This window comes from Molossus molossus, unplaced genomic scaffold (genome assembly GCF_014108415.1).
Source record: "Molossus molossus isolate mMolMol1 unplaced genomic scaffold, mMolMol1.p scaffold_m16_p_21, whole genome shotgun sequence".
NCBI classification, from domain to species: domain Eukaryota; kingdom Metazoa; phylum Chordata; class Mammalia; order Chiroptera; family Molossidae; genus Molossus; species Molossus molossus.
The window spans coordinates 5,132,696-5,158,373 of record NW_023425357.1 but is presented as its reverse complement, the minus strand read 5'-3'; the positions used below and the strand labels follow the sequence as shown (position 1 = coordinate 5,158,373).

The 25,678-nt window shown below is 42.3% G+C and overlaps 1 protein-coding gene across 9 annotated transcripts in view; it reads left to right on the top strand.

The window, feature by feature from the left end:
• Nucleotides 1-217: 217 nt before the first annotated feature.
• LOC118638304 (zinc finger protein 615-like) overlaps nucleotides 218-25,678 on the top strand; it is a 279,374-nt gene continuing 253,913 nt past the window's right edge. For 2 of the 9 annotated variants that reach the window (XM_036274022.1, XM_036274023.1), the window contains exons 1-4: nucleotides 218-359; nucleotides 636-731; nucleotides 16,087-16,304; nucleotides 16,583-16,678. In XM_036274022.1, coding sequence (XP_036129915.1) covers nucleotides 218-359; nucleotides 636-731; nucleotides 16,087-16,304; nucleotides 16,583-16,669 — 543 coding nt within the window. In that variant the 3' untranslated portion in view covers nucleotides 16,670-16,678. The other 7 variants (XM_036274024.1, XM_036274021.1, XM_036274027.1 and 4 more) reach the window with 7 other exon arrangements.

The window sequence follows — 25,678 nt, the reverse complement described above, 5'->3', positions numbered from 1 at the left end:
GAGTTTATTCTTGTATTATTATGAATGATTGTGTTATTTTTCATATGAACAGCTATAAACCTTTTGTCCCACCCTGTAGTTAGATAGATGTGAGATTACTCAGCTGTATATAAAATAAAACCCCACTTGCTATGTAGATGCACCCTATAAAGCAGAAATGAGCAGAAAAACGAACATTTCTTCCATATCATCTGAAGGACGTCCTGTAATAAACAGCATGGTGTTGTTACAGGAATCTCTGACATTTCACGATGTGGCCGTGGACTTCACCTGGGAGGAGTGGCAGCTCCTGGACCCCCATCAGAAGAACCTGTACAAGGATGTGATGTTGGAGAATTTCAGCCACCTGGAGTCAGTGGGTGAGGACAGCTCCCTGTCACCCAGCACTAGCCTGTTAATGGCTTTTCTGTTCTCACCTGCTTAACTCTTCAGAATAACTGCCTTCCCCTTAAAGTGTGGAATCTCAGGTCATTCTCTTGCCCCTGACAGGAGGGTATAGTTTCCCCTCTTCTGAGAGAAAAGTCTTTTTATTACAGATCTAACCTGTTCATTCCCTGAAATGTAACATTCTCCCTTCTTGACAGACCTCAGCCAAATTCAACATGTCTAAGTCTCCTTTTGTTTTTCTCGAGCAGGGTGTCAAGCCAGCAAACCAGACGCGCTCTCCAAGTTGGAACGAGGGGAAGAACCATGGACAGCACAGGATGAGCTCCACTGTGTAGTCTGTGCAGGTGAGTGAAGGAGACTCAACAGGTGGGCGGCAGGGAAGGCACATTCTAGTCAGAGCAGGTGTCAGAGCGGTGGCAGTGAAGGAGGAAACTCGACCCTCCCTCCATGGATGAGAACCCTGTTCCTTTGTAGACGTTTAGAGGAATTCATGCCCCCTTTTCCTCTTCTCAGCTCTGACCCTGGCTTATTTTATCTATATTTTGTTTTTGTTTATGTAGTTTTCTTCCTCATAGGATTCTCAGATCTTCTCTGTCCATGGTCACAGTGTCTCTGCCTGTGTTACCACCTTTTCTGCTATTAAATTCTACTTTCCAGCCTCTCTGGAATAACAAGAGTTTAACTCATCACACCTTAGATGCTGTATCCCTCTGATAACCTGCTTTTCCCGGTGCATTTATGTCATTTTTTTTGTCCCCCTGCCCCAAGGTGCTTCATACTCAGTTCTCATCATTCTTAAAATTTTCCTCAATTCCCATGTGTTAACTCATTCTGTTGTGTGCAGTGGTCTCCCAGATTGACTTCTCCCTCAATATTGTGTAATGTAATGGCCTCTGACTTCCCATTTTAGTTGTGAAAGCAGGAATCATCTTCCATCCATTCTTTTTAAAATTTAGTTTCTCTTTCAATACTAGCCAATTTTTTTCGATTGATTTCTAAAGAGAAAGGAAAGCCAGGGGAGAGAGAGAAACATCGATGTGAGAGAGAAACATCAATTGGCAGCCTCTCATGCCCCCTCCGATCGAGGATCAAACCTGCAACCTGGACATTTGCCCAAATCTGGAATGGAACTGGCGACCTTTCGGTGCTTAGGACGATGTTCAACCAACTGAGCCACAACAGCCAGGGCTCAGCACTAGGCATTTTAAATTCTGTTCATCATGACATCACTTGGGATGTTCCTTACATGCTGAACTGCCCTCTTAAAGGTCTGTAGACTTTCCTTTGATGAACAAGAAAAGATCTTAACATCCTATGTGAGTTACAGCCCAAACTAGTTCATAACTTATTCTGCTTCAAGTGACTTCCTTTTTTTCTTAATTCAGATTTCTTTCAGTCTTAGATGTTATTATTGCATTTATTTTCCTAAAGCATTTGTGTTTACATCATACATTTAATGTTTTTTCTTAGATTTAAGTCACGTACCATACAATATAACCATCTAAAATATACAGTTAGCCCTGGCTTGGTGCCTACGTTGGTTGGAACATCATCACATACGCCAAAAAGGTTGAGGATTTGATACCCAGGCAAGTCACATACCTAGGTTGCAGGTTCAATCCCTGGTTGGGGTGAGTACAGGAGGCAACTGATGGATGTTTCTCTCACATCAATGTTTCTCCCCTTTCCCCTTGAGAGGGCTTACTAAATTCCAAAACTGTATATACGCTTTCCCCTATTACTCGATGTGTTTTGAAACCCGGTATCATTTAGTACTCTTTCTTTGAAGAATTTGTATATATTGATGGGACTACATTTTCAGATAAGACCTTTTTTATGATTTCTATATTCAACCAGTTTTTCTATATTTTTACTTGGATATGTAGTAATCATCTTAAACTTTGTTTCACAATGCACTCTAGTCTTTCTCTTCATTCTGGACTTCAGTAATATTCCTCATTTCATTAGGAGGCATTCAACCAAGCCAGTAGCTTAAGCCACATAATTCTTGGAGTAATTTTATTTTTAATTTTTTTTTATCCTTACCCGAGGACATTTTTGTTTTTCCATTTTTTGTTCAGATAGAGTGGGAGGGAGAGGAGAGAGAGAACCATCGACGTGAAAGTGACATATCAAGTAGCTGCCACCTGCACGACCAACCAGGGCTGGGGACAAACTGCAACTGAGGTATGCACCATTAGCGGGCACCGAACCCGGGTATCGCAGGCCAACATTCTAACTGCTGAGCCAAACCAGCCAGGGCTATTTTTAATTTTTTTCCCTTTATTGATTTTAGAGAGAGAGAGAGAGAAACATTGATGAGAGAAAACATCCATTGGCTGCCTCCTTCATGCCCCCCACTGGGGATTGGGCCCACATCCTAGGCATGTGCCCTGACTGGGAATCGAACCAGCAACCTCTTGGTGCATGGTTGACACTCAAGCACTGAACCACATGGGCCGGACCTGGAGTAATTTTTGAATCCTCACTTTCATTAACCTCTTCCTGTTTCTCCCATTGAGCCAATCAGTGAACCTTGTCTTCTCTTTAAATACAGGGTAGGCTAAAAGTAGGTTTATAGTGTTGAGTACATGGAACACAGAGTTTGTTCTCATAATATTATTTATATTGTATTATATTCTATATCAACAACTATAAACCTCCTTTTGCCCCATCCTGTATTTCCTCCTTTCTTTTACCTCTTATCCTTTGCTCCTTTTCCCATGTTTCACAGGCTGCAGTGGCCTTTATTACTTTGCCTCAGGTGTATGTAAGAAGAATTATGAAACCTGGGTGTCCTACAAATTGAACTCAATTCTGACACTATCTACATAGAAATTGTTAGAATACAACTTAAGGGTCCACTCTCCATTTCAGATGTCAGTTGCAAGTATAGGTTGTCACCCTAGCTACTGCCCAACTGGGTATAAATTGGAAGTTTTCATGAGCTTTCCTTCAATTCAGTTAAATTCTTAAAGCAGCTCACAGAAATCTGAGATATACTTACTTGTGTTTACTACTTTATTATAAAGGATACAGATGAGTAGACATCTAGGGCAAGGTCTGAAGAATTCCTTAATACAAGAGCTTCTGTCCCCTTTGAGCTAAAGTGAGCCACCCACCAGGCACGTGGATGTGTTTACTAAACCAGAAGCTGATCATATCTAGTTAAGAGGGTTTTTTTTCGTTTGTTTTTTTGTTTTGTTTTGTTTTGTCTTTAATCTTCACCTGAGGATATTTTTCTGTTTATCTTCAGATAGAGCAGGAGGGAGAGAGGAAGAGAGAGAGAGAAACATCAATGCAAGAGAGACACATTGACTGGTTGCCTCCTGTACGACCCTGACTGGGGTCGGGGACGAACCCCAACTGAGGTATGTGCCCTTGGTGGGAATTGAACCGAGGACTCTTTGGTCCGCGGGCCAACACTGTAACCACTGAGCAAAACCAGCCAGGGCTAGTTAAGAGTTTCTTTAGAGTTTTAATCTCTAGACCCTTTCTTTTTTCCAGAGGTCAGTGGATGGGGATGAAATGTCAACCTTCTAATCAATTGGTGTTTCTAGTGACTAGCTCCATCCTGAGAGTATATAGGAAACTTATTAGCATAAACTCATCTATTTTAAATGTAGAACAAGATACTTCTATCACTTAGGAAATTAGAAAGGTTTTACAAGCTATTATAAAGAATTGTACATGAAGACCAAATACAGTTCTTATTTGATAGCTCATAGGATTGTCACTAAATAGTTAATTCACATGAAGGCTTTTTGCAAAATAGTTTTATTTCAAACTAGGATTATGAGAGACTATGGAATGAGTCACTGTTTTTTTCTATCCTAGAACTCAGGAAATATGATTCTCTGCAGTGTCACTTGCAAAGTCAAAGCATTCGGAAGAATGTGGAACGATGCTGTGAACATATATTTGCAGATATTAATCAGAGCAGTGGTCATTTCCTATTAAAGCAAAATCACGATACTTTTGAGAGAAGTGAAAAACCTTTAAAACCAAATTTATGTTTTGAAAACCAGAATAGAAGCCATAACTTAAAAAACTCTATTGAGGTGAATGGAGATGGTACAGCCATTATGCATGCTGACCGTGAAGAAATTTACACTGAAATCACATTGCCTGTCAGTACCAAACCTATTAATAAGAAGTCCCAGATCAACACAGAGAAAGTCCACGGATGCATTGAGTGTGGGAAAGCCTTCATCAAGATGTCTCAGCTCGTTCGTCATCAGAGAGTTCATACTGGAGAGAAACCTTATGGATGCAATCTGTGTTGGAAATCCTTCAGCAGAAAATCCAGGCTCACTGAACATCAGAGAATTCACACAGGACTGAAACAGTATGAATGCACTGAATGTGACAAAACTTTCCTCAAGAAATCACAATTCAATATACATCAGAAAACTCACATGGGAGAGAAACCTTATATGTGTAGTGAATGTGGGAAAACATTCATCAGAAAGTTTTGGCTTATTTGTCATCAGCGAACTCACACAGGTGAAAAGCCCTATGAATGTAGTCTATGTGGGAAGTCCTTCTGCACAAAGTCTAATCTCAATAAACATAAAAAAATTCATACAGGAGAGAAACCTTATATATGCAGTGAATGTGGAAAAGGCTTCATTGAAAAGAATCATCTTATTGCACATCATCGTACTCATACAGGAGAGAAACCCCATGGATGTCGTCTATGTGAGAAGACCTTCCGTACAAAGTCTAATCTCAATAGACATAAAAAAACTCATACAGGTGAGAAATCTTATATATGCAGTCAATGTGGAAAAGGCTTTATCGAGAAAAGGCGTCTTATTGCACATCATCATACTCATACAGGAGAGAAGCCCCATGGATGCAATTTATGTGGTAAGACCTTCTCTACAAAGTTTAGTCTCACTATACATCAGAAAACTCATACAGGAGAGAAGCCTTATATATGTAGTGAATGTGGTAAAGGCTTTATCAAGAAGAGTCGTCTTATTGTGCATCACCGATCTCATACAGGAGAGAAACCTTATACATGCAGTGAATGTGGGAAAGGCTTCTCAATGAAGCTTTGCCTTATTGGACATCAGCGAACACACACAGGAGAGAAGCCCTATGTATGTAGTGTATGTGGAAAAGGCTTCACCATGAAGCGTGATCTCACTGTACATCAGCGAAGTCATACTTCAAATAAACCGTATATGTGCAGTCAATGTGGAAAAGGCTTCATTGTGAAGCGTGGTCTGATTATACATCAGAGAGTGCACACAGGAGAGAAACCCTATGTGTGCAGTGAATGTGGAAAAGGATTTCCAGTGAAAAGGCAGCTGATTGTACATCAACGGACTCATACAGGAGAGAAACCTTTTTTATGCAGTGAATGTGGGAAAGGCTTTTCAACAAAGCATTGCCTTATTGGACATCTGCGAACTCATACTGGAGAAAAGCCCTTTCTATGTATTGTGTGTGGAAAAGGCTTCACCATGAAGCGTGATCTCACTGTACATCAACGAAGTCATACTTCTGAAAAACCATATATGTGCAGTGAATGTGGAAAAGGCTTCATTGTGAAGAGTCGTCTGATTGTACATCAGCGAATACACACAGAAGAGAAACCCTATGTATGCAGTGAATGTGGAAAAGGCTTCCCACAGAAAAGGCAACTGATGGTACATCAGTGGACTCATACAGGACAGAAACCTTATATATGTAGTGAATGTGGAAAAGATTTCACAGCAAAGCATAATCTCATCAGACATCACCTAAAACATGCAATAGAGAATCCCTATGAATGTAGTGTATGTGGAAAAGGCTTCACCACAAAGACTGATCTCACTTTACATCAGCAAATTCATACTTAAGAGAAAATGTATGTGCAGTGACTGTGGGAAAGGCTTTACCACGAAGAGTCATCTGTGTATATCAGCGCACTCATACAAGAGAGAAGGTTATATATGCGAGGACTATAGCAAAGGCTTAATTGGGAAAAGCATGCTCGTTGCACAACTGTGAATCCATATGAAAAGAAACTATATGCAATGAATGTGGAAAGAGCTTCATTATGTAAAGTATTCATCAGCAAACTCATACTGCAGAGAAGTCATACAAATGCAATAAATGTGGTCAAGGCTTTAGGAATTAGACATGTCTTGTGCAACATCAGAGATTTCACTCAGGGAAGACGTCCTTTGCATGTATTGAATGTGGAAAGTTCGCATTGAGCAAAAATGATTTAATTACCCATCAGAGAATTCACAGGGGAGAGAAATACTATGAATATGGGAAAGCCTTCACTACAAACTCAGGACTCAATATTCATCAAAGAAAACATACAGGAGGGAGGTAGTGTGAGTGCAGCAACTGTGAGAAAGCTTTTGCCCACTTGTCAATTATTGTTAATCATAAGTGATTTCATAGTTACTTTGGGGAAACCCTGTTGTCACTTGTAGGTCCTCAAGGTAATAGTATGCAATGAAGAATAACAATGCAAAGAGAAAAAATGAGTTAATGTAAACATTGTGTTACTGTCTTTATTGGTCAATTACCTCATTTTATATTAAAAATTTACAAAACAACTCATATAGTCAGCCTTGATAATATTTTAGGACATTATATGTCTAAAAAGTTTATAGTGAACCCGGCCAGTGTGGCCACCATGGATTGAGAGGTCCTGGTTTGATTCTCAGTCAGGGCACATGCCAGGATTTTGGGCTCAATCCCCAGTGAGGGACATGCAGGAGGCAGCCAATTGATATATGTCTCTCACATCGATGTTTCTATCTCTCCCTCTCTCTAAAAAATCAATAGAAACATTTTTTTTAAAATTAGAAAGTTTATACTGAGGTAAATCCTATGAATCTGGCAGACTGGGAAATTTTTAAAAATATGTTTTTATTGATTTTTCAGAGGGAAGAGGGAGAGAGAGAAACATCGATCAGCTGCCTGCTGCATGCCCCCTACTGGGGATTGAGCCCACAACCTAGGCATGTGCCCTGACTAGAAATTGAACTGGGTCCTCTTAGTGCATGGAAGAATGCTCAATCCACTAAGCAACATCGGCCAGGCCAGACTAGGAAATTCTTTAGTGGGAAGTAGACCCCATCATATGTAATCATCAGAGATCATGAATGAATGAATGTTTCTAATTTTGAGAAAGTGTCTGCCCAAAAGTAGGACCTAAATAGATGTCAGTTCACACTTAGAGAAATACTTTTCTTGGCAGTGAATATGGCATGGTTTGTAGTAATTTTTGTTGCTTCATCATTTCCCAGGAAATCCATACAGAAATAACAATGAACACATTCCATTTGGTGGTCTTTAGCAAAACTTCAGATAACTTCATGAAGGCGAGAAACCTTGAATGAAAAAGCATTCTGTCACAGGTCTAAAACAGATAGTATGCCTCACAAGCAGTTGTATACAGGATACCTTCAGCCATCATTTTAGCTGCCTTGCCATAGACTTTATAACTTTTAAACAGTGGCAGTTAATTCTTATCATGGATTAAAGTTTAATATATACAACACAGGAATGTTCTATACCTGTTTTATTGTGTAGTTTTTGCACTTCAAGTTTGTGTTATTTCAGAATATTTGAAGTACTTGAAAATGAAGCAATATGTTCATTTCATAAGGATAACATTTTAATGTGCTTAACCAAGTTTATAAGGAACATCAGTGGTTTATAAAATGAATACATCTTTTTATAACGTTTACTTTTGAAATAAGTTTAGAAAAATATCTTTTTTTTTTTTCATCCTCACCCGAGGACATTTTTCCATTTTTTGTTCAGATAGACTGTGAGGGAGAGAGAGAGAGAAAGAGAAACATCCATGTGAAAGGGACACATCGAGTGATTGCCACCCACACAACCCAACCAGGGCGGGGGACAAACTGCAACCGAGGTAATTGCCCTTAGCGGGAACCGAACCCGGGTCTCTCTGGACCGCAGGCCAACACTCTTAACTGCTGAGCCAAACTGCAATTTTCGCCCTGGCCAGATTGGCTCAGCAGTTAGAGTGTCAGCCCACGGACCAGAGAGTACTGGGTTCAGTTCCTGCTAAGGGCAGGCAGCTCGGTTGCGGTTTGTCCCCAGCTCCCAAACCCAGTCCCGGTTGGAGTCATGTGGGTGGCAACCTGTCGATGTGTCTCTCTCACATTAATGTTTCTTTCTCTTACCTCCTCTCTCCCTCCCACTCTATCTGAAGACAAATGCAAAAATGTCCTCGGTTAAGGATTAAAAACAAAAACTGGCCCTGGACGGTTTGGCTCAGTGATCAGAGCATTGGCCTGCAGTCCCGAGAGACCCGGGTGGGGTCCCTCTAGGGGCACGTTCCAAAAGAAAAAAACTTACTTCCATTCAAACAGACTTCTATTTCCCAGCGACCTTGGTTGACTAACTGCGCCCAGTAGGCTCAGTCTGCGAAGCCAAATCCTCCTCCTCCCTGTGGTTCTTTTGATAGCACTTTCCCAGCTGCATGCTGTGGCAGAATTACAATTTGTGCTATCCAGATTCACGTAAAACTTGTACAATGGTATTAATGGTTTGGGCCATTACCTTTATTTCCCCTAAATAATCAGAATCAATAACTCCAGGCAACACTTGGAAACCTTTCATAGTGAGACGACTCCTTCCCCAAATTAAACCCACAGTTCCATAGGTAGTGGCCCATAGACCCCTGTTGAATAGCATGCAGCCCCATCTCTGGTGTTAATACATATCGGGCGGTTGGGCAGAGGTCCAGCCCTGCACTCCCTGAGGTGGTGTGGCAGAGATCCCAGACTGTAGTCCTGGACTCTGCCCTGGTTGAAACACCTGAGCAGGGGTGATAGACATTGCCCCCACTGTTTGACGGGGCTGGGGCTGGCCCAGCTTTCCATTTCCCTGCTGGGGTTCAAGTGGTTGTCCATTGACATCAGAGAACGGTAATATTTGGCCCAATGTCGGCCCCTGTGGCAACGAGGACATAGTCCTGGCTGCTTGGCAGAATTCCCTGACTGGTTGTGGGCACTGGAGTGCTGCTTACGCTCCCTAGCAAAATGACCTGGCTTTCCACAAGGGTAACATCCTTTCCCGCTTCCTCCTGCCTTACCGGCGAAGAGGACTTTTTTCAAATCCGCAGCTATTGCACACCCTTGTATATGGGAAGACCCAACATCTAAACAGATGTGAGTGAATTCAGATATATTAGCTTTTTTACGGTAAGGGCATATTGCCTCCCTGCAGGACTTATTAGCATTTTCATAGGCAAGCTGTTTTAACTATTAACATGCCGGCCTCTTAATCACTTTTTACTCTGATGACTGCCTATATCAACAGCTACAAAATTTTGATAAGGCTCTTTGGGTCCTTGACTGATGGATATCAGAGCTATCGAATTTTCCCCTTTTGTTGGGAGCTCTTTCCAGGCCTTCAAAGCACAAATACTAACACCCTAGGTGATCGTGAAGAGCCTGGTATTGCCCTGTACCCATGAGCATTTCCTAAGAGATGGGCACTCCATACTGTAGATGCTCTGTGGCCTGCTCACCACTAATCTCCATCCAGCTGGTTTTCCACATCAGCTAGTCCCCAGGTATAAGGCAAGCTTTCACTAATGTTTGCCAATCACCCAGGGCTAAGGCTTCACTAACAACATTCTCTAACAAACTGAGCACAAAAGGAGCTGTGGGCCTATGCGTAGTACAACAAGTACAAGAAGGCTTGAGCTCTTTCCATGTCTTAAATGGGATGGGCTCATATATTATTAATGTCTGATTTGGATTGTTCAGTTCAGGCTGCTCTATCACTGGCGATAATGAAAACCCAGTGATATCCTCTCCAGCCTGTCTTGCCTCTCTCAGTCCCATCTGTAAGGGAGAGAGCAGAGGGGTACTAGAGGGTTCTTTGGGCCAAGCCCCTGCATCCCCTCAGGATAGTCGAGAAGTAAGAGCCAATTCTGCAAAACTTTGGGTAACATTAAACTCAACTGAATCTTTCTCAGCGGGGTGCCTTGGATCTCGCTCCCGGCTCTTTCAATTTCTCATACTCTGGGGGTAAAGTCTCATCAGGGGGATTAACCCTCTCACAGCTGTATCGTAAGGTGGTGGGGGCGCCTTTAAGGACTCATAGCCTTTCTCGGCTTTTGCCAAGTCTTTCACTACACCTTGCTTCCCCAACCTTATTAGCCTCCTACACAGGATCAAGGCAATCTCTAATTAGGGACCAAAGAGTAAATGTTTGCACCTGAAACTTGTTTGGGCCTTTTGCTGTATCTCTGCCTCTCAGGCACTTCCCTACCTTTCCCCAAGTTTCCTAGTTGACTGTCCCCTCATCAGGAAACCAAGGGCAAGTTTCATTCACGTACTCTAAAAACTTGGAGTTGATATCTCTTTACTGAGCATCCTCAAGCCTTAATCATAGCTCTTAACATAGACACATAGAGATTTCTTTCTTGAGACATAGAATTCCCCATATTTACACATGGCGATGAGTCAATTAATTCCACTCCCCTACCTTACTTTCACTTCTCAATGTGTGCACTCATGGGGTGTCCTCTCCTCCTCGGCTTCAAGTTCCCAGGTGCTCAGGTCCCTGTTCAGGGCGCCACTTTGCCACGACCTGCAGCTAGTCGAACCAAACCTGAGGAGGGGTGATGGGAGACTAAGAAAGACACAGACACATTGTAGAGAAAGAAAAACGGGCCAGGTGGGGCACTGCTGTTTATTATATAGCCAATCGAAGGCTGGGGGGGAGGGGAGGTCAAACGTTTTATTGTCTTTATTGTTTTCAAACCCCAGATGTTTCTTATCAGCCTCTGAGCTCAGGTTGAGACTGTTGATACATTCTTGCCCTGGGCTCAATAGGCTCCTGCGTGGGCTTTGCAGGCACACAGGATTTTCGAGAGCCCTTGGGCAGGATGCTTCTGCATGAACCTTTCCAGCATGCAGGGTCAACAGGGGGTCTGGGACTAAAAGCTCCTAGGTGAGCTATGCGCCCTCCACACTATGTTCTTGGTACCAGTCTTTAATGACATAAAACTTGCTCAAAGAACCTGAAATTCCAGGTAGTTTATTTATATACTTCCTTCCTTCCTTCCTTTTCCTTCTTCATGCATGCCTATGGACCTCTAAGTGTTCCAGCATCATTTGTTGGAAAGGGTATCCTTCCTCCACTGAATAGACTTTGTACTTTTGTCAAACAGTTGAGTGTATTTGATATACGTTGGATTTTTTGTTGGAGCTCTATTCTGTTCCACTTACCTAAATGTTTATCATTTCACAAATACTATCAATATCAATACCACTTACAAATGTTGAAATCTGTTGACATGAGCTCTATATGACGGTTCTTCTTAGTGAGAATTGTTTTCCTATTTTCATTGTAGAAACCTGACAAATATTACCTTTACCAGAAGATCAATGTTAAGTCTTTTTGGTATTTTCTACCTCTGAATATGGTGTGATGAGAAAGACTTCAATTCCAAGTTGTCTTTTCCAAAATGCATAACCCCTGTTTAATGAGGGAAACTTAGACCAATCCAAAAGATGGATTAATACACAAAATACCTGATTAGTACACCTCAAAATAATTGAAGATGTCAATGAGAAAAAGATTGAGAAATGGTTACAGAACAGAGGTAATTAAGGGAACATGATGTCTAAATGCAATATTGTATTTTGGGTTGAATCCTGGGACAGAGACAGGATTGTAGTGGAAAAACTTGTGAAATCTGAGTAGATTCTATAATTTGGTTGTGTATTACACCAATGTTATTTTCTCAATTTGACAAATGTACCGTGGTTATGTAAAATGTTCACATGACCACACTGGATGGTTTGCTCAGTGGTTAGAGCGTTGGCCCTCAGATCAGAGAGTCTCAGGTTCGGTTCTGGTCAAGGGCACGTACTTTGGTACTTTGGTTGAGGTTTGGTCCCTGGTCCTGGCTGGGGTCATGCGGGAGGCAACAAGTTGATGTGTCTCTCTCATATTGATGTTTCTCTCCCTCCCTCTCTCCCTTCCACTCTATCTGAAGATAAATGGGACAATAACCTCAGGTGAGGATTAAAAAAAAATGTTCACATGACCATTAGTCAAATTAAATTATATGGTAACTGTTATAGTACCTTGTGACTTTTGTATAAATGTAAAATTTTTTCAAAATAAAAAATAGCCCTGGCTGGTTTGGCTCAGCAGTTAGAGCGTCAGCCTGCAGTCCAGAGAGACCCGGGTTCAGTTCCCAATAAGGGTACATACCTCTGTTGCAGTTTGTCCCCGGCCCTGGTTGGTTTGTGCGAGTGGCAGCCACTCGATGCGTCCCTTTCACATCGATGTTTCTCTCTCTCTTCCTCTCTCTCCCTCTCACTCTATCTGAACAAAAAAATGGAAGGATGTCTTTAGGTGAGAATAAAAAATATATATATGTGTATATATATATATATATACACACACATAAATAGGTCTAATTTACATAGGCAATAGTTTGGGGAAAGCAGGAGGGGCATGGAAACAGGGAGAAGGTGGTCAATAGGGGAAAATTGTTTATCATTAAACAATAAAGATAAAAAAGAAATAAAATGAAAAAAATTAAGTAATTTTCAAAAAATAAGTAATTTATGTAGATTATATGACAATAAAATGAACAAAACAGGTATAATTTTATTTTATTTTAATATCTCATTAACATATTTTCATTATTATAAAATGTTTATGTATATCTATATGTAATTAATATTGTGACTATAATAAAACTGTGGTGAAGTAGTAGGATGGTAACTAGAGTCACATAAAAGTTATTCATTAAAGTAATCTTGAAATCTTTTTCTATTCTTTTTTTTTAATCTTCTCCCGAGGATATTTTCTCAAATATCTTCAGATAGAGTAGGAGGGGGGAAGAGAGAGACAAACATCAACATGAAAGGGACACATGGACTGGTTGCCTCCTGCATGACCCCGACCAGGACCAGAATGAAATACAACCGAGGTATGTGCCCTTGGCTGGAATCGAACCCGTGATTCTTTGGTATGCAGGCTGGCGCTCTAACCGATGAACCAAACTGGCCAGGGCTTTTTTTCTATTCTTAAAAACCACTTCCTGCCCTGGCCAGTTTGGCTCAGCGGTTAGAGCGATGGCCTGCAGTTGAGAGGCCTGGGTTCAGTTCCCGCTAAGGGCACATACCTCGGTTGCAGTTTGTCCCTGGCCCTGGTTGGTCGTGTAGGTGGCAGCCACTTGATGTGTCCCTTTCACGTCGATGTATGTCTCTCTCTCTCCCCCTCCAACTCTGTCTGAACACAAAATAGAAAAATGTCCTTGAGTAAGGATAAAAAACAACACAAAAACACTTCCTGCAAGAAATTTTCACAAGTTTTCCACCATGTCCATTGACTGGATGTATGCCCTTTTCTCTTTGCAGGGTTTTATTCTCTGCTGCTACCATGACACCTGAACTCCTGACCTTTCCGAAACTTCTTTTAAAAAAAATAAAATGTACAAACTGTAAAATAAAAGTTGCGTTCATGCCTGGGCTGATGTGCCTCAGTAGGCTGGAGCCTCGTCCAGTGCCCTGGAAGGTCCTCGGTGGAATTCCTGGTGAGGGCACATGCCCAGATTTCCGGCGTACAGGAGGCAACCCGAGGATGGATCTCTCACATCCATGTTTCTCTCCCCACATCCCAACACACCCACATCCGCTTCCTCCCAGTCTTAAAAAAAAAGAAGCCTGGCCCTGGCTGGTTTGGCTCCGCTGTTACAGCATCATCGTCCGCCCACCAGTTAGTCAATTCCAGTCAAGGGCATGTAACCTCGGTGTCAGTTGATCCCGGCCCTGGTGGGGTAGAGCTGTAGGCAACCAGTCCATAGGGCTCTATCACATCCATGTTTCTCTCTGTCTCTCTCCCCCCTCTCCCTCCCACTATATCTTATTAAAAAAAGGGGGGGGGGGCTGCAATCATATGACTGCTTTACCCAAACCGCCTAATGCAATTTAGCTCGCTTTTTGTTTTCCTTGCTAAGCTTAAGTCTCTACAAAGATCCCCCATTTCCCCAAGAGTCAAAGTGCCAGGAAACGGAGATAAAATTCAGGAGCCTCTCACCTTCCAGCCCCCCCTGTACGGCGTCAGGTCTCCCAACATGGCGGCCCCCGAGGCGGCGCCGGCGGCTGCGCGCGGACATATTGCCTCGGAGGGGACTGCGGTCTTCGCGCGCGTTTCTTTAAAGGCTTCAGACCCTCGTCGGCCGCCGTAGCGGACAAACTATCTGGGCGACGCTTCCAGAAGTTGAGTCAGTTTACGGAAGTGCAATATTTAGACTCAGCTGGTGCGCTGTAGCGAATCAGGTCAATGTGGTGGTGTTCTTGGAGGCTTTTAGAAAAATTTAGTCTCTGTGGGAGGTTTGTCTCTCACGGGATACATGACGTCACAGGGACGAAGGGGTGTCCTCCGGGCCCCTGGAGGTATGGGGGGAGGAGTTTGGGGAGGAGCGCCCTGGTATTTGGGAGGGAGCAGGTGTGACACGCTTGTCTGTAGTTTGGGGGGTTTTTGGGGTCTTGGGGCCACTAAGTGTCTGTAGAGATCAACACTGTGTCCCGACCGCCACGGTCTGCGGGTCACTGTTTGTACCGGATGGAGGTGGCACTTCGGGTGGTCGCGTGGGGTTCAGGCTCGGGATTCCACACGGGGCTCAGCGACGTGGGGGCCGGCGTGGTGGTCGTCACGAGAGGGCGTCTGGTGCAGGTTTCGGAATAATAGCGGGGTGTGGGGGTGCTCAGTGTCCCTCCGGAGAGGACCCCGGGCTGGTGGGTGGTTCGAGGTCCCAGCCTCGGCTGTTGGGACGGAACGGAGTCCCTAGCCGTCCACAGCCGGGTGTGTGGCAGTTTCCCTACTGTTAATTAAAGTCGGATTGTTTGCAGTGTGGCTCGTTGTGGAAAGTGCCGCTGTAATTCTTATGCATGTGTTCTGGTTCAGATGGGTCCTTATTTGGGGAGGGGGGGTATACAGCTCAGATGTAAACCCCAGAGAAGGCGGTAGGGCCCAGGACAAGTAGTTAGAAGGCCTCTGTTCTTTAGCCTTTTACCAAGGGGTTGGCCAACTGCAGGGGAGAGAAGGATCCAGCCACACCCATCTGTCACTTGCCATCTGTGGCTGCTCTCCAGCCAGGAAGGCCGAACCGAGTCCTTGTGACCCAGACCTATGGCCCTCAAAGACGAAAATATCTGTCTACCCCTTTGCCAACACCTGCTCTCACCACTTACTGTGTAGCGGCGGACACTGCTGCTAATTTGCCTGACATACAGTCACACTTTCTTCTGTCCATTTTATTTATTTATTTTTACCTCATAACTTCATTTTATTATTACTGTTTATTTAAACTCTCATCTGATGATATTTTTCCATTGATTTTCAGATAGAGTGGGAGGGAGGGAAGGAGAAAAAGAAACAACAATGTGAGAGGCACATTGATTAGTTGACCCCCACACGACCAGGGCTGGGGACTGAACTGCAACCTAGGTATATGCCTTTGACCAGAATCAAACCCATGACTGGTTCTAGCGCCGATGCACTAACTGCTGAACCAAACCGGCCAGGGCCAGAGTTCATTCTTGTATTATTATTTATTAATTATTGTGTTATTTTTTATATGAACTTATAAACCTACTTTTGCCCCATCCTGTATTTTAGTAGGCATGAGATTATTCAACTGTGTGTTAAAATAAAACCCCACTCATTATATAGATGCAGCCTATAAAGTGAAAATGAGCAGAAAAACGAACATTTCTTCCATATCATCTGAAGGACATCACCCCCAAAAGAGCATGGAGTTGTTACAGGGATCCCTGACATTTCACGATGTGGCCGTGGACTTCACCTGGGAGGAGTGGCAGCTGCTGGACCCCCATCAAAAGAATCTGTACAGGGATGTGATGTTGGAGAACTTCAGCCACCTGAAGTCAGTGGGTGAGGACAGCTCCGTCACCCAGCAAGATCCTGTTAATGGCTTCTCTGTTCTCACCTGCTTAACTCTTCAGAATAACTGCCTTCCCCTTAAAGTGTGGAATCTCAGGTCTTTCTCTTGCCCCTGACAGGAGGGTATAGTTTCCCCTCTTCTGAGAGAAAAGTCTTTTTGTTACAGATCTAACCTGTTCATTCCCTGAAATGTAACATTCTCCCTTCTTGACAGACCTCAGCCAAATTCAACATGTCTAAGTCTCCTTTTGTTTTTCTCGAGCAGGGTATCAAGCCAGCAAACCAGACGTGCTCTCCAAGTTGGAACGAGGGGAAGAACCATGGACAGCACAGGATGAGCTCCATGGTCTAGTCTGTGCAGGTGAGTGAAGGAGACTCAACAGGTGGGTGGCCGGGAAGGCACATCCTAGTCAGAACAGGCATCAGAGCCATGGCAGTGAATGAGGAAACTCAGCCCTCCCTCCATGGATGAGAACCCTGTTTCTATGTAGAGGTGTAGAGGAAAACATACATTTTTTTTCTCTTCTGAGCTCTGACCCTGGTTTATTTTTTCTACATTTTGTTTTTGTTTATGTTGTTTTCTTTTTTTTAGGATCTGCAGATCTTCCCTGTCTTTGTCCACAATCACAGTGCCTCTGCCTGTGTTGCCACCTCTCTTGCTGTAAATTACACTTTCCAAGGCTCTGGAGAGACTGAACTTTGAACTCATCACTATTTTCTTATTAGTGGGCCTTCATGCCCTTTTAGGAAATTGTGATTTTTCTTCATAACATCCAATCCCACCTTGGATGCTGTGGTCTTATGATAACCTGCTTTTCCCCGTGCATTTATGTTATTTTTTGTCCCCCTGCCCCAAGTTTCTTCATACTCAGTTCTCATCACTTTTAAAATTTTCCTCCGTTCCCAAGAGTTAACCTCTTTCTGTTCTGTGCAATGGTCTCCCAAATTGAATTCTCCCTCAATATTGTCTAATGTGCGCTTTCTTCCTACATATTTTACTCATCGTTATGGCACTTCTCATTTTGTATGTGAGAACAGGAATCATCTTTCTTCTATTCTTTTTAAAATTTAGTTTCTCTTTCACCACCAGATATTTCCAATTCTGTCCACCCTGGCATCACCTGGGATGTTCCTTACATGCTGAGCTCTCTTCTTAAAAGTCTGTAGTGTTTCATTTGATGAACAAGAAAAGATCTTAACATACTATGTGAATTACAGCCCAAACCAGGTCATAACTTATGTCTGCTTCAAGTGACTTCCTTTTTAGCTTTCCAATTCAGATTTTCCTTCATTCTTACATGTTATCACTGCATTTATTTTCCTAAGGCTTTTGTTTTTATATCTTACTTTTAATGGTTTTACTTAGATTCAATTCACATCCGAAACAGTATACCCATTTAAAATATATAGTTAAATATTTTCAACAATAAAGATAAACATATTAATAAAGTAATAAAATAAAATATACAGTTAGCCTTGGTTGGATGGCTCAGTTGGTTGAAGCATCGTCCCATACACCAAAAAGGTTGCAGGTTTGATCCATAGTCGGGTACATATAGGAGGCAACTGATCGCTATTTCTCTCCATCAGTGTATTTCTGTCTCTTTCTTTCCCTTTGACTTTCTCTAAAATCAATAAAAACAAACCCTCGGGTAAAAATTAGAAAAAAGATATATTAACACCAGTTAACCATATATTACATGTATATTTATATAGCTGGTGATGGATATCACCACAACCAGTTTGGGAACATTTTGTATATACATATCTTCATCATGGCCTTGATTCTTAGAGCTTTGTAGTAAATTTGGAAATTGCAAAGAATGAGTCCTCTAACTCAGTTCTCCTCTTTCAAGACCATTTGACTTCAAATCCTTTCATTTCTATTGGATTTTATTTTATTTTATTTTTAATTTTTTGGTATGTGCCCCTAGCAGGAACCGAACCTGAGACTCTCTGGTCCACAGGCCAATACTCCAACTGCTGAGCCAAACCAGCCAGGGCTCTGTTGGAATTTTTGATTCAGTGTGTAAATTTCTGCAAAAAACACCAACTAGGGTCTTGATAGCGAGTACACTGAATCTTTATCTCACTTGGGTAGTAATTTTATCTTAAGCATATTTTACCTTCTAATCAGGGCAATTGGTTGCTTTTCTATGTAGTTCAGTGTTCAGTGCCTTACAACAATATTTTGTAAAGTTCAGAATAAAAGTTTTACACTTCCCTTTCTTAAATTTGTTCCTATGTATGATATTTTTTATTATGTAGTAAAGGGAATTGTGTTCTTGATTGCATTTTCTAAACATTCATTTCCAGGATATAAAAATAAAATTGATTACTTTGCCGTCATATTCTGATGATACTTCATCCCAGGTAACCAAGTTTCCTGTCATGAAATCGCAGTTTCTCTTTTAGTGCTCTCAGTGATACACTGGCATCTTGATAAGAAAGTTACTCTTCCTAAATGCTTCTTCCTGTGTTCCACATTTGTGATTGCCTCCTGCAATTGATGTGAGTGCTGTATTTCTTTAAAGCTTGCATTCTGAGCCCTGGCCGGTTTTGCTCAGCAGTTAGAGAATCAGCCTGCGGACCAGAGTCATAGGTTCGATTCCGGTCAAGGGCACGTACCTCAGTTTCAGTTCTTCCCTGGCCCTGGTCACAGTCCTGTGGGAGGCAGCTAGTCTGTGTCCCTCTCATGTTGCTGTCTTTCTCTCTCTCCGTCCCTCCCATTCTATCTGAAGATAAGTAGAAAAATATCCTCTGGTGAAGATTTTTAAAAAAAGAACAAAACAGGCCTAGCCAGTTTGGCTCAGAGGTTAGAGCGTCAGCCCACGGACCAGAGAGTCCTGGATTTGGTTCCCGCTAAGGGCATATACCTCGGATGCAGTTTGTCCCCGGCCCCAGTTGGGGTTGTGCGGGTGGCATCCAGTCGATGTGTCTCTCACATCAATGTTTCTCTCTTTCTCTTCCTTCCTCTCTACCTCCCACTTTATCCGAAAATAAGTGCAAAAATGTCCTCTGGTGAGGATAAAAAAAAGAACACACGAAAAAACAGCTTGCATTCTGATAGCCTAATACTTTTGAAGCTCCCAACATGACAAAAAATGATAGAAATAAACAGACCTTGGCCCTGCTCTTCACATTACTTTTGTTCTCAGTAGAAGTACTATATAATCAATAATAAACATATGTCTTAAGGTAAAAATTGCTGTAACAAATTGAAGCAGCCAATGAAATATTAGGTGTTCAGCTCAGAACTGCAATGTTAGCAGTGGGAACAGCTTTTTGATAAGGTGCCTATGAGCAGCATGTAGAGGAGGGATGTGAGTCAGTTCTGTGGAGTTTTCCAAATGTGAGACTGTGGGAAGTTCAAAGAACTGAATCTGGAATGTGTTTAAGGAACTTCTGGGAAATTTGCCTGGATAGACTGTTATAAGCAAGGGAAAAAAAATCACTGGAGATAACAATGGAGTGGCAGCTGGAGGTTCAGAGCTAAAGGTCACATGTTGCCTGTCGAGGCCGTTTAAGACCTAGCTTTCATTCCAAATGAGTTGAGAAATCAGTGGGGATTTTTGAGTAGATGAGTGGCATTATTTAATAATCTTTTTTTTTTTTTTTCTGGTCAATCCTCACCTGAGGATATGTTTTCCATTGCTTTTTTTTTTTAGAGAGTGGAAGGGTGCAAGTGAGGGGGAGAGACAGACAGAAAGAGAAACAGCGATGTGAGAGAGACGCATCAATTGGTTGCCTCCTGTACATGCTCCAACCAGGGCCAGGGATTGAACTTGCAACCCAGGTACATATGCTTGACTTGGAATTGAACATAAGACCCTTTGGTGTGTGGGCTGACACATTAACCACTGAGCCATACCAGCCAGAGCTATTTAACATTCTTAAAATGGATCGCTTTTCCTGTGATGTAGAAGGTAGACATTATCAGGGAGAGCAGTGTACTGTTATATTCATGGTTACAATTTATGACAGTAAAGAATCCATGAGTGACACGAAAAGGGCTAAATGGCCTGATCTAATCAGGTGAGTCTTTTTATTTTTTTAAACATATTTTATTCACTTTTTTTGGAGAGAGAGAGAGAAACATCAATGTGAGAGAGAAACATTGACCGGCTGCCTCCTGCATACACCCCACTGGGGATTGAGCCCAGAACACTGGCATGTGCCCTGACTGGGAATCGAACCAGGACCTCTCCATCCATGGGACGATGCTCGATCCACTGAGCCACACCGACCTGGCAATCAGGTGAGTCTTTTAAAAGTATCTAGTCTGGCCAGTGTGGCTCAGTGGTTGAGCATCAACCCATGTACCAGGAAGTCACTGGTTCAATTCCTGGTCAGGACACGGTCCTGGGTTGTGGGCCAGATCCCCAGTGGGGAACGTGCAGGAGGCGGCCAGTTGATGTTCTCTCTCATTAATGTTTCTGTCTCTCTCTCCTTCTCACTTCCTCTAAAATCAATAAAGGAAAAAAAATAATAAAAGTATCTAAGGTTAAGAGATAAGCAGAAATAGCAGAGGTGGTCTCCTATTAGCCTTAAAGCAAACTGTCACGTTGTTGAGAGGGTCATCCATGAGGAAACAGGGCCTGAGTACCACAACCTCAGGAACTGAATTCTGCCCTCAGCCAGGGAGCTTGGAAGAGGTCTCCAGCTCCAGATGACATCACAGCTGTGGCTGACATCTTCACACAGTATTTTTTTATTTTTATTTTTTAGAGAGAGAAACAAAGCATTCATTTTTTTGTTCCACCCACCTAAGCATTCATTGGTTGCTGCTGCTCTTTCTTTTACTCTAATCAATGGGTAGTTTTGGTTAAAAGATGTTGTAAGGTTAATGGGATTCTTTTTACTTTTTTATCTTTATTGTTGAAAGTATTACATATGTCCCCCCTTTCACCCCGTTGACCCTCTCCTTCATGCTCCCACCCCCCTCCTGCTTTCTCCAAACTATTGTCTGTGTCCATTGATTATACATATATGCATATAACTTCTTTGGTGTATCTCTTCCCAATCCTTCATCTCCCTTCCTTCTGAGGTTTATCAGTCTGTTCCCTAATTCCATGTCTTTAGATCTATTTTAATCATCAGCTTATTTTGTTCATGATATTCTATAAATAAGTGAGATTATGTCATCTTGTCTTTCTTGAACTGGCTTGTTTTACTTATCATAATAGTCTCCAGGTCCTCCATGTCATCTCAAAGGGTAAGAGATCTTTCTTTCTTTACAGCTGCATAGTATTCCATTGTGTAAATGTACTATAGCTTTTTTTTTTATCCTCACCTGAGAACATTTTCCCATTTTTTGTTCAGATAGAGTGGGAGGGGGAGAGAGAGAGAAACATCGACGTGAAAGGTTCACATCAAGTGGCTACCACCCACACAACACAGCCAGGGCCAGGGACAAACTGCAACCGAGATACATGTCCCTAACGGGAACCAAACCTGGGTCTCTCTGGACCACAGGCTGACGCTCTATCCACTGAGCAAAACTGGCCAGGGCTGTATGATAGCTTTTTTATCCACTCATCTACTGAAGGACACTTGGGTTTTTTCCAGATCTTACCTATTGTCAATAGCAGTGCTATGAATATAGGGGTGCATATACTCTTTCTGATTGGTGTTTCAGGCTTCTTAGAATATATTCCTAGAAGTGGAATCACTGGGTCAAAGGGCAGTTCAATCTTTAATTTTTTGAGGAAACACTATACTGTTTTCCATAGTGGCTGCACCAGTCTGCATTCCCACCAGCAGTGTACTAGAGTCCCCTGTTCTCCACACCCTCGCCAGCACTTGTTTGATGATTTTTTGATGACAGCCATTCTGATAGGTATGAGGTGATACGTCATAGTTCTTTTCATTTACATCTCTCTGATGATTAGTGATGTTGAGCATTTTTTTATGTCTCTTGGCCATTTGTATGTCCTCTTTGGAGAAGTGTCTATTCAAGTCCTCTGCCCATTTTTTGATTGAATTGTGTCTTCCTTTTCTGGAGTTGTATGAGTACTCTATATATTTTGGATATTAACCCCTTATCTGACGTATCATTGGCAAATATATTCTCCCAGAGAGAGGGTTTACTTTTGATTGGTTGCTTCTTATATGTGCCCTGACTAGGGATTGAATCCACAACCTGGGCCTATCAGGACAATTCTCTACCCAACTGAGCTGCCCGGCCAGGGATCAAGCACTTCTGAGTCCCTGATAATAGGACCCAGTTAGGCTATACTTGGATCATTGTCCCATGGAAACAATAATAATTGTTTATTGTGTTTTTAAAAATTGTTGAATTCTGCCCTGGCCAGTTTGGCTCAGCGGTTAGAACACTGGCCTGCAGACCAGAGAGTCCCGAGTTCGGTTCCCAAAACATGCTAGGGGTACATACTAAAAAAAAAAAAAAATTGTTGAATTCTGCCTGACCAGTGTGACTCAGTGGATTGAGCGTCATCCCTGGACTGAGATGTCCTATTTCGATTCCCCATCTGGGCACATGCCCAGGTTGCTGGCTGGATCCCCAGTGGGAAGCAGGCAGTAGGCAGCCTATTGATTTTCATCTCTCACATCAATATTTCTCTCTCTCTCTCCCTTTCTCTAAAAAAACAGTGAAAACATATTCTTTTAAAATTGCTGAATTCTTTTGGAAATGATATTTGACACCTGTGAAGCATGCCACCAGGTCTTTAGGGAAGCTTACCCAGCTGGTGTCTCTAACCCATAAAGCCAAGAGGTTACAGTGTCCAAACCTCAGGCACACAAAATCCTGCATCTGCCAGAAATCACATTGTTCACATGAACTCTCTGGAATGGCCTAAGACCTCAGGCATAAAATAACACATGTCAGGGTGGATATTCCAGGGAGTCAGAGGTTATCTTCCAGTTATCAGTCAGGGCCAGTCCTTTCTTTGGAATGTGCAGGGATGGTGTGACCCATGCCTGCTGGGTTAACACTTTACTGAATGTCATCCATGCCTCTTTTATTTTTATTTTTTAATTTGTTTTTATTAATATCAGAGAGAGGAAGGGAGAAGGATAGAGAGAGAGAAACATCATTCAGCAGTCTCCTGCATGCCCCCTACTTGGGATCAAACCTGAAACCCAAGTAGGTGCCCTGATCAGGAATCAAACCAGCGACCCCCTGGTGCATGGGACAACATTCAACCAACTGAGCCACACTGGTTGGGCTATCATCCATCCCTTTTTATTTATTTTTTTATATATTTTTTGTTACGTGCCCTTAGCGGGAACCAAACCCAGGACTCTGGTCCGCGGGCCGTCGCTCCAACCTCTGAGCCAAACCGGCCAGGGCTCCATCCCTTTTTATGTAAGAACATAGGAGAGTATGCTTCAGCCAGACCATTCCTTGGGGTCTTGATTATAGAAGCTTTTGTCCGAATTGGAGATTCGTACTTGAGGAGAGTTAGGTCATCTGCAGAATGAAGCAGAATGGCAAACTTTTGAAACATGATAACCCTCAGTAGTCTTTGATCCTTATCTGGAAATCAGATGGTGAGGATCCACATCCTTACTCACCATATGTTTCTTCTGTACACCTGGGGTGCAGGTGTGCACCTGATCACAGTATACCATGTTTGCTTCCCTTTGGTGGCCTTACTGAATTCCAGAACTTTACATGTTCTTTTACCTTTTATTCTACATGTTTCAAAACACAGTCTCCTGTCTCATTTATGAGTCTTTCTTCGAAGATTTTGTGTATGTTAATGGAATCCACACCACTATTTTCAGATAAGACCTTTTTTAAGATTTCTATATTCAACCAGTTTCTATATTTTTACTTAACTATGTAATGGTCATCTTAAACTTTGTTTCACAATGCACTCTAGTCTTTCCCCTCATTCTGGACTTCAGTAATATTCCTTATTTCATTAGGAGGCATTCGACCTACCCAGTAGCTGAAGCCACCTAATTCCTGCAGTAATTTTTGACTCTTCACTTTCACTAACCTTTTCCTGCATCTCCCATTGAGCCCATCAGTGAACCTTGTCTTCTCTTTAAATACAGGGTGGGACAAAAGTAGGTTTACAGTGGTGAGTTAGCTAATGTGAATTTGTTCTTGTATCATTATCTATTAAGTGTTGTATCATTTTACTTATGAACAACTGTAAACCTACGTTTGCCCCACCCTGTATATCCTCATTTCCTCCTCTTTCATCTCCATTGCTTCTTTCACCATGTTTCACAGGCTGCAGTGGCCTTTATTACTTTGTTTCGGGTGTATGTAAATAGAATTATTAAACCTGGGTGTCCTGCAAATTTAACTCAGTTCTCATGCCATCTACCTAGAAATCATGTAAGATCCTACAAGTTAAGAGGTCAATCCCATAAGACTGTTTCCACTTCACATGTCAATCACAAGTCCAGATTGTCACCTGTGCTTCTGACCAACTGGCTGTGAGTTGAAGGTTCTCATGAGCCCCTTCTTGGATTCAATTAACTTGCTGGAGCAGCTCACAGAACTCTGAGAAATATTTATGTCTACTAGTTAATTATAAAGGATACAGATGAATAGGTACATAGTGCAATGTCTGAAGGATTCCTCAATACAGGAATCTTCTGGTTCTATTGAGCTAAGGTGAACCACACAGTGGGCACATGGATAGGTTCACTAACCCTGAAGCTAATCAGATCTCGTTAAGAGTTGTTATAGAGCTTTAATCTCTAGGCCTTTTCTCCTTTCCCAGAGGTCAGTGGTTGTGGTTGAAAGTCCAACCTTCAAATCAGTTGGTCTTTATAGTGACAAGCTCCATCCTAAGAGTATGTAGGAATTAGCATAAACCTAACTGGGGTTTTTTGTTTTTGTTTTTATTTTTTTGGTACGTGCCCCTAGCGGGAACTGAAACTGGGACTCTCTGGTCCACAGGCCAAAGCTCCAACTGCTGGGCCAAACCGGCCAGGGCAGCTCTTTTTTTAAATTTTTTATTTATTTTTTCCTTTATTGATTTTAGAGAGAGAGGAAGTGAGAGGGAGAGATAGAAACATCAATGAGAGAGAATATTGATTGGCCACCTCCTGCATGCCCTCCACTGGGGATTGGACCCACAACCTGGGCATGTGTCCTGACCAGGAATCGAACCGGCAGTCTCTTGGTGCATGGGTCAGTGCTCAACCACTGAGCCACACCAGCCAGACAGGGCAGCTGTTTTTAATGTATAACAAAAGATACTTGTATCACTTAGGAAATTACAAGTTTTCCAACCTCAATGTCAAGAATTGTGGACGAAGACCAAATATATTTATTATTTTACAGCACATAGGATTATTACTAAATAGTTACTTCACCTGAATGCTTTTTAAAGAACAGTTTTATTTCAAACTAGGATTATGAGAGATTACA